General features: G+C 41.3%; 1 protein-coding gene across 1 annotated transcript in view; it reads right to left on the bottom strand.

Moving 5' to 3' along the window:
* Positions 1-543: 543 nt before the first annotated feature.
* The window catches only part of KDM1B (lysine demethylase 1B), a gene marked incomplete in the record, with an annotated part of 482,282 nt that continues 469,945 nt past the window's right edge, over positions 544-12,880 (bottom strand). The window contains 1 exon segment of the mRNA XM_053715839.1: positions 544-1,185. Within this exon segment, the coding sequence (XP_053571814.1) occupies positions 1,102-1,185 (84 nt within the window).

Below are 12,880 nucleotides of genomic sequence, written 5' to 3'. Positions count from 1 at the left end.
GAGGAAAGTGAAGACAGAGACAAAGAGATATCACAGGACATGTAGATCCCTGGTTTCATTACATTATGTTTCCACACAGATGTCTGAGGATACAAAGTGGGAAAAGGTTTGAGGATAAAGGAATATACGGGTACAGATGAGCCTTGTGAAGTTATGTCACCAAGATGGGCGTCTTTAAGGTGAACAATATGATAATGGTTAGTGTCAGACAACTCACAAGATGAATCTCCTTTTTAATCTTCAGTACTTTATGCAACAGAAATGTATCATACTATCATTAGGAGATAATCTAGTCATTCAAGGATCAGGTATACTGTTTACATTTCTTGAAACTACCATGCAACGGATTAGCTACATAGCGGGATGTATAGTTTTTTTTGTGTTTGTTTTTTTATTTCTGCATTACAAAAATACATTTTAAAAATATTTAATATTTTTATAATTTTAAAATTTAAATGTTAAAATGCTTCTGTGTCAAAGGACAAACAAATCAACAGTATTTTTTTTTTTTAAATACTGCTTATTGATCATTAGACTTCCAAATACAATTGTATACCTTTATTATACAGAGCCAATATCCAATTTAACAGTTCAAAATCAAAGAAATGCTTTTTATGCAAACAAGTTACAGATTCTGCAAAAGAAAAATAAACAAACACCTGGTTATGAGTGAAACAAATTCAAAGTTTTAATCTATTTACAATATTTTTTTACATGAACTTAAGCTTAGCTCCTTATATAAAACTAATTTTAACCTAAAATAAATAGAACAAAACTTTTTAAACAAATACACAAAAAATAGCTTCTCTGCCTTACAGCAGAGAAACCTTATCATACAAAGATTATCTAAACCATAGAAAATTATCATCTGAAGAGAAAATTAAATGCCATAATTCTGGTAAACAGATTTGTTATTGTCACTTTAAAAAAAAAGTGTTATCCATAACAATGCTGGATAGTTATGAAGTTTTGGTTAAGTGCCAAATGGTAAAATTAAAAGCTTTTCTGCAAAAAATTTGAAATATTTATTTATAATGTTGTGAACAAAATGTCACTTTAATTCAAGTTAAAATTGAGGTCTTCACATTCCACTTCTTTGTTTCAAAAGGCTGCGATTTTGCTTGCTTCTCGAACACCACTTAAGTAGGCTCCTGTGACAGTCTGAGGGAAATGACGATTTGTAGCCTAAAATTTTTTGAAAAAAAATAATATAAATTATGCTTACCTAATAAATTAATTTCTTTCATGGTGGTGAGAGTTCACGACCCATTACTCCTGGCCACTAGGAGGCAAAGATTCCCAAAACTTTTAAGAGCACTTCATCCCTCCCACTTCACTGGTATCCCAGTCTAATGTATAGCCCCAGCAAGAAGAAGACAGGTAGGAAAGGACAAAGCAGGGAAACAGGTGTAAAAACATAATTTATGCTTACCTGATAAATTTATTTCTCTTGTAGTGTATCCAGTCCACGGATCATCCATTACTTATGGGATATTAACTCCTCCCCAACAGGAAGTGCAAGAGGATTCACCCAGCAGAGCTGCTATATAGCTCCTCCCCTAACTGCCATTACCAGTCATTCGACCGAAAACATGCAGAGAAAGGAAAACCATAGGGTGCAGTGGTGACTGTAGTTTAATGGAAAAATTACCTGCCTTAAAGTGACAGGGCGGGCCGTGGACTGGATACACTACAAGAGAAATAAATTTATCAGGTAAGCATAAATTATGTTTTCTCTTGTTAAGTGTATACAGTCCACGGATCATCCATTACTTATGCGATACCAATACCAAAGCTAAAGTACACGGATGACGGGAGGGACAGGCAGGCTCTTTATACGGAAGGAACCACTGCCTGAAGAACCTTTCTCCCAAAAAAACAGCCTCCGAAGAAGCAAAAGTGTCAAATTTGTAAAATTTGGAAAAAGTATGAAGAGAAGACCAAGTTGCAGCCTTGCAAATCTGTTCAACAGAAGCCTCATTCTTAAAGGCCCAAGTGGAAGCCACAGCTCTAGTAGAATGTGCTGTAATTCTTTCAGGAGGCTGCTGTCCAGCAGTCTCATAGGCTAACCGTATTATGCTACGAAGCCAAAAGGAGAGAGAGGTAGCCGAAGCTTTTTGACCTCTCCTCTGACCAGAATAAACGACAAACAGGGAAGACGTTTGTCGAAAATCCTTAGTTGCCTGTAGATAAAATTTCAGGGCACGGACTACATCTAGATTGTGTAGCAGACGTTCCTTTTTCGAAGAAGGATTAGGACACAAAGATGGAACCACAATCTCTTGATTGATATTCCTGTTAGTGACCACCTTAGCTAGGAACCCAGGTTTAGTACGCAGAACTACCTTGTCTGAATGAAAAATCAGATAAGGAGAATCACAATGTAAGGCAGATAACTCAGAGACTCTTCGAGCCGAGGAAATCGCCATTAAAAACAGAACTTTCAAAGATAACAACTTGATATCAATGGAATGAAGGGGTTCAAACGGAACCCCCTGTAAAACATTAAGAACTAAGTTCAAACTCCATGGTGGAGCAACAGTTTTAAACACAGGCTTGATCCTAGCTAAAGCCTGACAAAAAGCTTGAACGTCCGGAACTTCTGACAGACGTTTGTGTAAAAGAATGGACAGAGCTGAAATCTGTCCCTTTAAGGAACTAGCGGATAAACCCTTTTCTAAACCTTCTTGTAGAAAAGACAATATCCTCGGAATCCTAACCTTACTCCATGAGTAACTCTTGGATTCGCACCAATATAAGTATTTGCGCCATATCTTATGGTAAATCTTTCTGGTAACAGGCTTCCTAGCCTGTATTAAGGTATCAATAACTGACTCAGAAAAACCACGTTTTGATAAAATCAAGCGTTCAAAGTCAGCTTCAGAGAAATTAGATTTTGATGTTTGAAGGGACCCTGGATCAGAAGGTCCTGTTTCAGAGGTAGCGACCAAGGTGGACAGGATGACATGTCCACTAGATCTGCATACCAAGTCCTGCGTGGCCATGCAGGCGCTATTAGAATCACTGATGCTCTCTCCTGTTTGATTCTGGCAATCAATCGAGGAAGCATCGGGAAGGGTGGAAACACATAAGCCATCCCGAAGGTCCAAGGTGCTGTCAAAGCATCTATCAGAACCGCTCCCGGATCCCTGGATCTGGACCCGTAACGAGGAAGCTTGGCGTTCTGTCGAGACGCCATGAGATCTATCTCTGGTTTGCCCCAACGTCGAAGTATTTGGGCAAAGACCTCCGGATGAAGTTCCCACTCCCCCGGATGAAAAGTCTGACGACTTAAGAAATCCGCCTCCCAGTTCTCCACTCCCGGGATGTGGATTGCTGACAGGTGGCAAGAGTGAGACTCTGCCCAGCGAATTATCTTTGATACTTCCATCATTGCTAGGGAGCTTCTTGTCCCTCCCTGATGGTTGATGTAAGCTACAGTCGTGATGTTGTCCGACTGAAACCTGATGAACCCCGGAGTTGTTAACTGGGGCCAAGCCAGAAGGGCATTGAGAACTGCTCTCAATTCCAGAATGTTTATTGGTAGGAGACTCTCCTCCTGATTCCATTGTCCCTGAGCCTTCAGAGAATTCCAGACAGCGCCCCAACCTAGTAGGCTGGCGTCTGTTGTTACAATTGTCCAGTCCGGCCTGCTGAATGGCATCCCCCTGGACAGATGTGGCCGAGAAAGCCACAATAGAAGAGAATTTTTGGTCTCTTGATCCAGATTCAGAGTAGGGGACAAGTCTGAGTAATCCCCATTCCACTGACTTAGCATGCACAATTGCAGCGGTCTGAGATGTAGGCGTGCAAAGGGTACTATGTCCATTGCTGCTACCATTAAGCCGATCACCTCCATGCATTGAGCTACTGACGGGTGTTGAATGGAATGAAGGACACGGCATGCATTTTGAAGCTTTGTTAACCTGTCTTCTGTCAGGTAAATCTTCATTTCTACAGAATCTATAAGAGTCCCCAAGAAGGGAACTCTTGTGAGTGGAAAGAGAGAACTCTTCTTTTCGTTCACCTTCCATCCATGCGACCTTAGAAATGCCAGTACTAACTCTGTATGAGACTTGGCAGTTTGAAAGCTTGAAGCTTGTATCAGAATGTCGTCTAGGTACGGAGCTACCGCAATTCCTTGCGGTCTTAGTACCGCCAGAAGAGCACCCAGAACCTTTGTGAAGATTCTCGGAGCCGTAGCCAATCCGAATGGAAGAGCTACAAACTGGTAATGCCTGTCTAGAAAGGCAAACCTTAGATACCGGTAATGATCTTTGTGAATCGGTATGTGAAGGTAAGCATCCTTTAAATCCACTGTGGTCATGTACTGACCCTTTTGGATCATGGGTAAAATTGTCCGAATAGTTTCCATTTTGAACGATGGAACTCTTAGGAATTTGTTTAGGATCTTTAAATCCAAGATTGGCCTGAAAGTTCCCTCTTTTTTGGGAACCACAAACAGATTTGAGTAAAACCCTTGTCCTTGTTCCGACCGCGGAACCGGATGGATCACTCCCATTAATAAAAGATCTTGTACGCAGCGTAGAAACGCCTCTTTCTTTATTTGGTTTGTTGACAACCTTGACAGATGAAATCTCCCTCTTGGGGGAGAGAATTTGAAGTCTAGAAGGTATCCCTGAGATATGATCTCTAACGCCCAGGGATCCTGGACATCTCTTGCCCAAGCCTGGGCGAAGAGAGAAAGTCTGCCCCCCACTAGATCCGTTCCCGGATCGGGGGCCCTCGATTCATGCTGTCTTAGGGGAAGCAGCAGGTTTCCTGGCCTGCTTGCCCTTGTTCCAGGACTGGTTAGGTCTCCAGCCTTGTCTGTAGCGAGCAACAGCTCCTTCCTGTTTTGGTGCAGAGGAAGTTGATGCTGCTCCTGCTTTGAAATTACGAAAGGAACAAAAATTAGACTGTCTAGCCTTAGGTTTGGCTCTGTCTTGAGGCAGGGCATGGCCTTTACCTCCTGTAATGTCAGCGATAATATCTTTCAACCCGGGCCCGAATAAGGTCTGCCCTTTGAAAGGTATATTAAGCAATTTAGATTTAGAAGTAACGTCAGCTGACCAGGATTTTAGCCACAGTGCTCTGCGTGCCTGAATGGCGAATCCGGAATTCTTAGCCGTAAGTTTAGTTAAATGTACTACGGCATCTGAAATAAATGAGTTAGCTAACTTAAGGGCTTTAAGCTTGTGTGTAATCTCATCTAATGGAGCTGATTCAAGTGTCTCTTCCAGAGACTCAAACCAAAATGCTGCTGCAGCCGTGACAGGCGCAATGCATGCAAGAGGTTGCAATATAAAACCTTGTTGAACAAACATTTTCTTAAGGTAACCCTCTAACGTTTTATCCATTGGATCTGAAAAGGCACAGCTATCCTCCACCGGGATAGTGGTACGCTTAGCTAAAGTAGAAACTGCTCCCTCCACCTTAGGGACCGTTTGCCATAAGTCCCGTGTGGTGGCGTCTATTGGAAACATCTTTCTAAATATCGGAGGGGGTGAGAACGGCACACCGGGTCTATCCCACTCCTTAGTAACAATTTCAGTAAGTCTCTTAGGTATAGGAAAAACGTCAGTACTCGCCGGTACCGCAAAATATTTATCCAACCTACACATTTTCTCTGGTATTGCAACTGTGTTACAATCATTCAGAGCCGCTAACACCTCCCCTAGTAATACACGGAGGTTTTCCAGCTTAAATATAAAATTTGAAATATCTGAATCCAGTTTGTTTGGATCAGAACCGTCACCCGCAGAATGAAGCTCTCCGTCCTCATGTTCTGCAAATTGTGACGCAGTGTCTGACATGGCCCTAATAATATCAGCGCACTCTGTTCTCACCCCAGAGTGATCACGCTTACCTCTTAGTTCTGGTAATTTAGCCAAAACTTCAGTAGCCATATCCTGTAATGTGATTTGTAATGGCCGCCCAGATGTACTCGGCGCTACAATATCACGCACCTCCCGAGCGGGAGATGCAGGTACTGACACGTGAGGCGAGTTAGTCGGCATAACTCTCCCCTCGTTGTTTGGTGAAATATGTTCAATTTGTACAGATTGACTTTTATTTAAAGTAGCATCAATACAGTTAGTACATAAATTTCTATTGGGCTCCACTTTGGCTTTAGCACATATAGCACAGATATCTTCCTCTGAATCAGACATGTTTAACACACTAGCAAATAAACTAGCAACTTGGAAATACTTTTCAAGTAATTTACTATAATATGAAAACGTACTGTGCCTATAAGAAGCACAGAAAAAGTTATGACAGTTGAAAATTAATAAACTGAAAAGTTATAGCATCAAATCTTTGTAAAAAACACAATTTTAGCAAAGGATTGCTCCCATTAGCAAAGGATAACTAACCCTGATAGCAGAAAAAAAAATAAAAAAAATAAATAAATAATTACAGAAATAAACGTTTTTTTATCACAGTCAACTACAATCTCACAGCTCTGCTGTGAGTGATTACCTCCCTCAAAACAAGTTTTGAAGACCCCTGAGTTCTGTAGAGATGAACCGGATCATGCAGGGAAGACAAACTTCTGACTGAATCTCCCCCTCACACATAACAGTGAGAGAGATCAGTAAACTGTCAAATTAAATAAAACGACTGCCAAGTGGAAAAAAAATAGTGCCCAAAACATTTTTTCACCCAGTACCTCAGAAAATTAAACGATTTTACATGCCAGCAAAAAATGTTTAACATTAATAAATTGAGTGTTATTAAAAAGCCTGTTGCTAGTCCCTGCAAATTAGGCTAAAGTTTTATGCATACAGTATAATTCCAGTGAAGTGCCATTCCCCAGAATACTGAAGTGTAAAATATACATACATGACAGCCTGATACCAGTTGCTGCTACTGCATTTAAGGCTGAGTTTACATTATATCGGTATGGCAGAATTTTCTCATCAATTCCATTGTCAGAAAATAATAAGCTGTTACATACCTCTTTGCAGATTAATCTGCCCGCTGTCCCCTGATCTGAAGTTTACCTCTCATCAGATGGCCGAGAAACAGCAATATGATCTTAACTACTCCGGCTAAAATCATAGAAAAACTCAGGTAGATTCTTCTTCAAATTCTACCAGAGAAGGAATAACACACTCCGGTGCTATTATAAAATAACAAACTTTTGATTGAAGGTATGAAACTAAGTATAATCACCACAGTCCTCTCACACATCCTATCTATTCGTTGGGTGCAAGAGAATGACTGGTAATGGCAGTTAGGGGAGGAGCTATATAGCAGCTCTGCTGGGTGAATCCTCTTGCACTTCCTGTTGGGGAGGAGTTAATATCCCATAAGTAATGGATGATCCGTGGACTGGATACACTTAACAAGAGAAATAGAACTGTCGCCAGTGGACTCTTACCACAATGAAAGAAATTAATTTATCAGGCAAGCATACATTTTGTTGTGATGAGAGTCCACAATCTATTACTCCTGGTAACCAATACTCAGGCTGTGGAGCACACGAGTAATTTGAGAAGAACAACATTTTTGAAAAGCAGGCACCTAATTTCCAGACACTGCTGCCTGGAATACTTTCCTACCAAAAGCCGCTTCAGAAGAAGCAAAAACGTCAAAATGGTAGAATTTAGTAAAAGTATATAGGGATGACCAAGTTTCTGCTTCACAAATGTATTCAACAGCAGCACAGGAGGTGGAAAATTATCAAGTATCCAACTCCGGAGCAGAACTGTAGACAAGATAAAATGATGAGGGAGCATCTATTCCGGCTAAGGATTCCTGAGTCTTCAAGGTATCTAGGCAGTTTGTTGTTCAAATAAGAAGAAATCATATCTATCTCTGGTACACCCCATCATTCTACAATCTGATTGAAAACTTCCCGATGTAAAGACCATTACCCTGGATGAAGGAATTGACAACTCCGATAGCCTGCTTCCCAATAGTACATCCCTGAAATATAAATTGCAGAAATTGTACAAAGGATTTTCTCTGCCCAAGACAGAATCCAAGAAACCTCCATCTCTAGAGAACTGCGAGATCCCCATGGGGATTGATATATGTCACAGCTGTGATATTGTTTGACTGGAAATGCAGTTAAGTTTCTTCTTTCAGGAAAGGCCAGCTCTAAAGGACCCTGAAGATTGCATGGAGTTCTAAAATATTTATTGGTTACCTCACCTCCTGAGGTGAACAAACTCCTTGTGCTCCCCTTGATGCCCATACTTTACGCAAACCCATGAGACTTGCATCTGTTGTGATTATTGTTCAAATTGGACAGACAACAGATGCCCCCAGAGAAATGGACTGGTTCTCTATAAACCAGGCGACTTCCTTCTTGTGGGATCCAAAATAATTATTTGAGAAAGTGTAATCGTTGCTCCATTGCTGTAGCATGCATATTTGAAGAGTTCTCATGTGAAACTGGGCAAAGGGAATGGCACCTGATTCAGCAATCATCAGGCCTAATACCGCCATGCAAAGGGCTACTGTAGGATTGGAGAAAGTCTGAAGTTTTACACATGTCTTTAACTTTGATATCCTTTGATCTGTCAAGGAAATTCTCTATTATGACTTCTAAAAAAAAGAGACTGGTTTGATGAGAGAATGGGTGGTGCAACTTCATGCAGACTTGGTAGAGGAAGTTTTTTTTTTTTTTAATGTTTAGCCTTGTTTCAATTGGGTTAGATTTTCAGTTAAATCTGGAAGAATCCTGTTTTTGTGACAAGGAGTATGACCTTTGAATTCTTGAATGATGAAAGGAATGAAAGTGATTCTGTTCTCTCACTTTGACTAGTCCGGAGGGAAAAATCCTCCTTGACCTCCAGTCACAGTAGAGATTATAGCATCTAGACCAGGCCCAAATAAAATCTTTTATTGAAAAGGAAGAGATCATAGTCTAGATTTTGAAACCATGTTAGATGACCAAGATTTGAGCCACAAAGCTCTTCTAGTCAAAACAGATAACGCCATATTTTTGGCATTTATTATAATAATGTCAATAATAGCATCACATATAAAAGCTGACCTAAGAACTTTCAAGCAATGTTGAAAATCTTCATCAATAAAATCATCTGAAATATGATCAGATAAATTATAACACCAAAGAGTAGAGGCTGATGCTACACAAAAGATACTAATGTTTGGTTTAAAAAAACAACCCGCTTGAAGACTAATTTTCTGTTCATAAGGTCTTTGGAGGACAGAACATCATTTAAAGGGATAATAGTATGTTTTGCGAAGGTGGAGATGGCACCACCCACCTTTGGGACAGTTTCCTAGGCTCTACGCTAGCAGTTGGTAAAAACAAAATGTATGCTTACCTGATAAATGTATTTCTTTTTTGACACGATGAGACCATGGATCATCTTAATTACTAATGGGATATTCACCGCCTGGTCAGCAGGAGGCGGCAAAGAGCACCACAGCAAAGCTGTTAAATATCACCTCCCTTCACTCCTAACCCAGTCATTCGACCGAAGTCAAGGAGAGAAAGGAAGTAACAAGGTGCAGAGGTGTCTGAAGTTTATAAACCCAACAACCTGTCTCTTACAAAAACAGGGCGGGCCATGGACTCATTGTGTCAAAAAAGAAATACATTTATCAGGTAAGCATACATTTTGTTTTCTTTTTAATGACACAATGACTCCATGGATCATCTTAATTACTAATGGGAATCAATACCCAAGCTAGAGTACACAGATGATATGGGAGGGACAAGACAGGGAACCTAAACGGAAGGCACCACTGCTTGAAGAACCTTTCTCACAAAAGCGGCCTCAGCAGAGGCAAAAGTCTCAAACTTGTAGAATTTAGAAAAAGTGTGAAGAGAGGACCGAGTTGCAGCCTTGCAAATCTAATCCACCGAAGCTTCGTTCTTGAATGCCCATGAGGAAGCGACAGCACTTGTGGAATGAGCCTAACTCTCTCTGGAGGCTGCTGCCCAGCAGTCTCGTATGCAAAATGTATGATAGCCAAAAAGAAAGAAGTAGCCGTAGCTTTCTGTCCCTTACGTTTTTCTGAGAAAACTTCAAACAATGCAGAAGACTGACGAAAATCCTTAGTCGGCTGCAGGTAAAACTTGAAAGCACGAACTACATCCAAATTGTGCAGAAGCCTTTCCTTCTGAGAAGTAGGATTGGAACACAAAGATGGAACAATAATCTCTTGATTAATATTCCGATAATAAACTATTTAGTACGTAAAAATACCTTATCAGAATGAAAAATAAGATAAGAGGACTCATACTGCAATGCTGAGAGCTATGACACTCTGCGATCAGAAAAAATAGCAACAAGAAATAAAACTTTCCAGGATCACAACTTAATAGCTAAGGAAAGCATAGGCTCAAACTGAGAACCTTGAAGAATTCTTAGAACCAAATTAAGACTCCATGGAGGAGTAACTGGCTTGAACCCAGGCCTGATCCTGACCAAGGCCTGACAAAAGTATTGTACATCTGGGACATCTCCCAGACGCTTGTGTAATAAAACAGATAAGGCAGAAATTCTACCCTTTAGGTCGCTTGACTATAGTCCTTTTTCCAACCCTCTTGGAGAAAAGAAAATATCCTAGGAATCCTGATTTTAATCCAGGAATAACCCCTGGATTCACACCCAAATAAATATTTGCGCCATGTCTTATGGGTAAAATCTTCCTAGACACAGGCTGCAAGCCTGATTTCATGGTCTCACTGACCAATTCCTAATCCACGCTTGGATAAAATAAAACTTCCATCCTCCAGTAGTCCGCTTCAGAGAACTATTTTCGGATAAAAGAAGAGTCCTTGAAGTAGAAGGTCCTTCCTCCACGAGACTCCCAGGAGGAAGATGTCCACCAGGACTGCATACCAATACTGTGGGCCACGCCGGTGAAATAAGAATCACAGATGCCTTCTCCTGCTTAGTTCGAGCCAAGACTACAGGAGAAAAAAAGGAGGAATTAAGTATGCAAGACTGAAATTCCAAGTTAATGTATCGAGAAGCCATGAGTTTCAATTGTAACTGACCCCATTGAGAATCCGGATGGAACACTCCCGGCTGGACTTCCACCCTTTGGTAAAAAGTCTGCCTACTTACGAAGACCACCACTCAGAAGTCCCTTCTGGGATGCAGGTCACCAACAGACAGACATTGTGGGTCTCAACCCAGTGAACGATCTTGACTACCTCTGTCATGGCCGAGAAAACTTAGAGTCCTCGATGGCTGAACTAAGATCTAACTTAAACCTGATAAACCAGGCTGAAGCTAACTGAGGCCAGGCTAGGAGATGACTTACTTTTTTAAAACGGTTATGGGAAGAACAGACTCTACCCAAGTCCATGTTCCCTGTTCTTAAAGGACCCCAAACAGTTCCCCAGCCCAAAAGGCTGGCAGCTGTTGTTACACTCACCCAGAAGAACAGCGAAAGCAGGTTCCCTGGAAGCAAGGATACTGAGACAACCACCAATAATTTTTAACTGTTGAGAACTAAGGTGGAAACAGGCAACTGGAAGATGTTCATTGTCGTTACCATCAGCCCAAATACTTCCATACACTGAGCCACTGATGGGACTGAAATGCTAGGTAAGAACGAAATCCTTGAATTCCTGACTACTTTCAGCATCATTGATGAGGAGACTAATATAATAATATAGCTCTCCAAGAAAAACTAGCCTTGTAGATGGAACTAAGGAACTCTTTACCAAATTCACCTTCCATCCGGGAAACCGCAGAAATAATAGTGCGTAACCCTGCTTGTCGAAAGGAAGGCGTCTGAACCAGAATGTCGTCCAGAAAAGGTGTCTCTGCAATGCTCCGCAATCAGAGCACCAGCCAGCAGCAGTGATCCAGGAACCCTTGAAAAAATTCAGAGAACTGAGACCAGGCCTGAAAGAATCACGATCTGGAATGTTTGTCTAGAAAGACAAACCCTAGAAAATTTAGATATTCCTTGTGGATGGGAAGATGCAAGTATGCATCCTTCAAATCTCCTGCGGTCATAATTGGCCCTTGTGGATCAAAGGAAAAATGGAATGATAGTTTCCATCTTGGAATACGATACTCTGCGAACCCTGAGTGGATTCTAAAATAGGTCTGAAGGTTCCCTCCTTCTTGGGAACCACAAACAGATAGGAGTAGCATCCCAGACTTGATTCCTGCATTGGACCAGGAAGTATCACTCTCAGGGCGGAGAGGATCTGTACACAGCGTAAAAGTGCCTCTATTTAGTCTGGTCCGACGATAATCTTGAAAGCAGACACTTGCCCCTGGGAGGAAAGTCTTGAACTCTAACTTGTATCCCTGGGACACAATATACACCGCCCAAGGATCATAAAATCACAAAGTCAAACCTGATCGAAGAAGGAAAACCTGCCCCCTTACGGATCGGGTGCACGCCCTTCATGCTGTCTTTGATTCAACAGCAGGCTTCCTGGACTGTCTTTCCTTATTCTAAGACTGATAGGGTCTTCCATGAAGGCCTAGACTGCTCCTGCTTGGGAGAAGCAGGGAAAGGATTTCCCTAGAAATCTCAAAAGAACTTAAAATTCTCTCTGACAACCTTTCGCTTATTTCTCTCATCCTGTAGATGAAACATCCGCAGACCAAGATTTTAACCATACTGCTCTGTGGCCAATATGGCAAAGCCTGAATAATAGCTCCCAGCTTAACAAAACTCTGAATTAAAGGAGTTTACTAACTTAAGGGCATTTATTCTATCCCTTCGAGAGGGGAGTCTGTCCAATAGAAACAGACAACGTATCAAACCAGTAAGCCGCCACACTGGTGACAGTAGCCATACCAACCGCAGGTTGTCAATGTAAACACTAACTTCTAATCATAGGGTCCTTATCCTGCATAGGATCCAAAAGGAACTACTATCCTCTATGGGAATAGTATCTCCCTTCTGCAAAGACTCC

This window comes from Bombina bombina, chromosome 5 (genome assembly GCF_027579735.1).
Source record: "Bombina bombina isolate aBomBom1 chromosome 5, aBomBom1.pri, whole genome shotgun sequence".
Lineage (NCBI taxonomy): Eukaryota > Metazoa > Chordata > Amphibia > Anura > Bombinatoridae > Bombina > Bombina bombina.
This window is presented reverse-complemented; position numbering and strand designations above follow the sequence as displayed.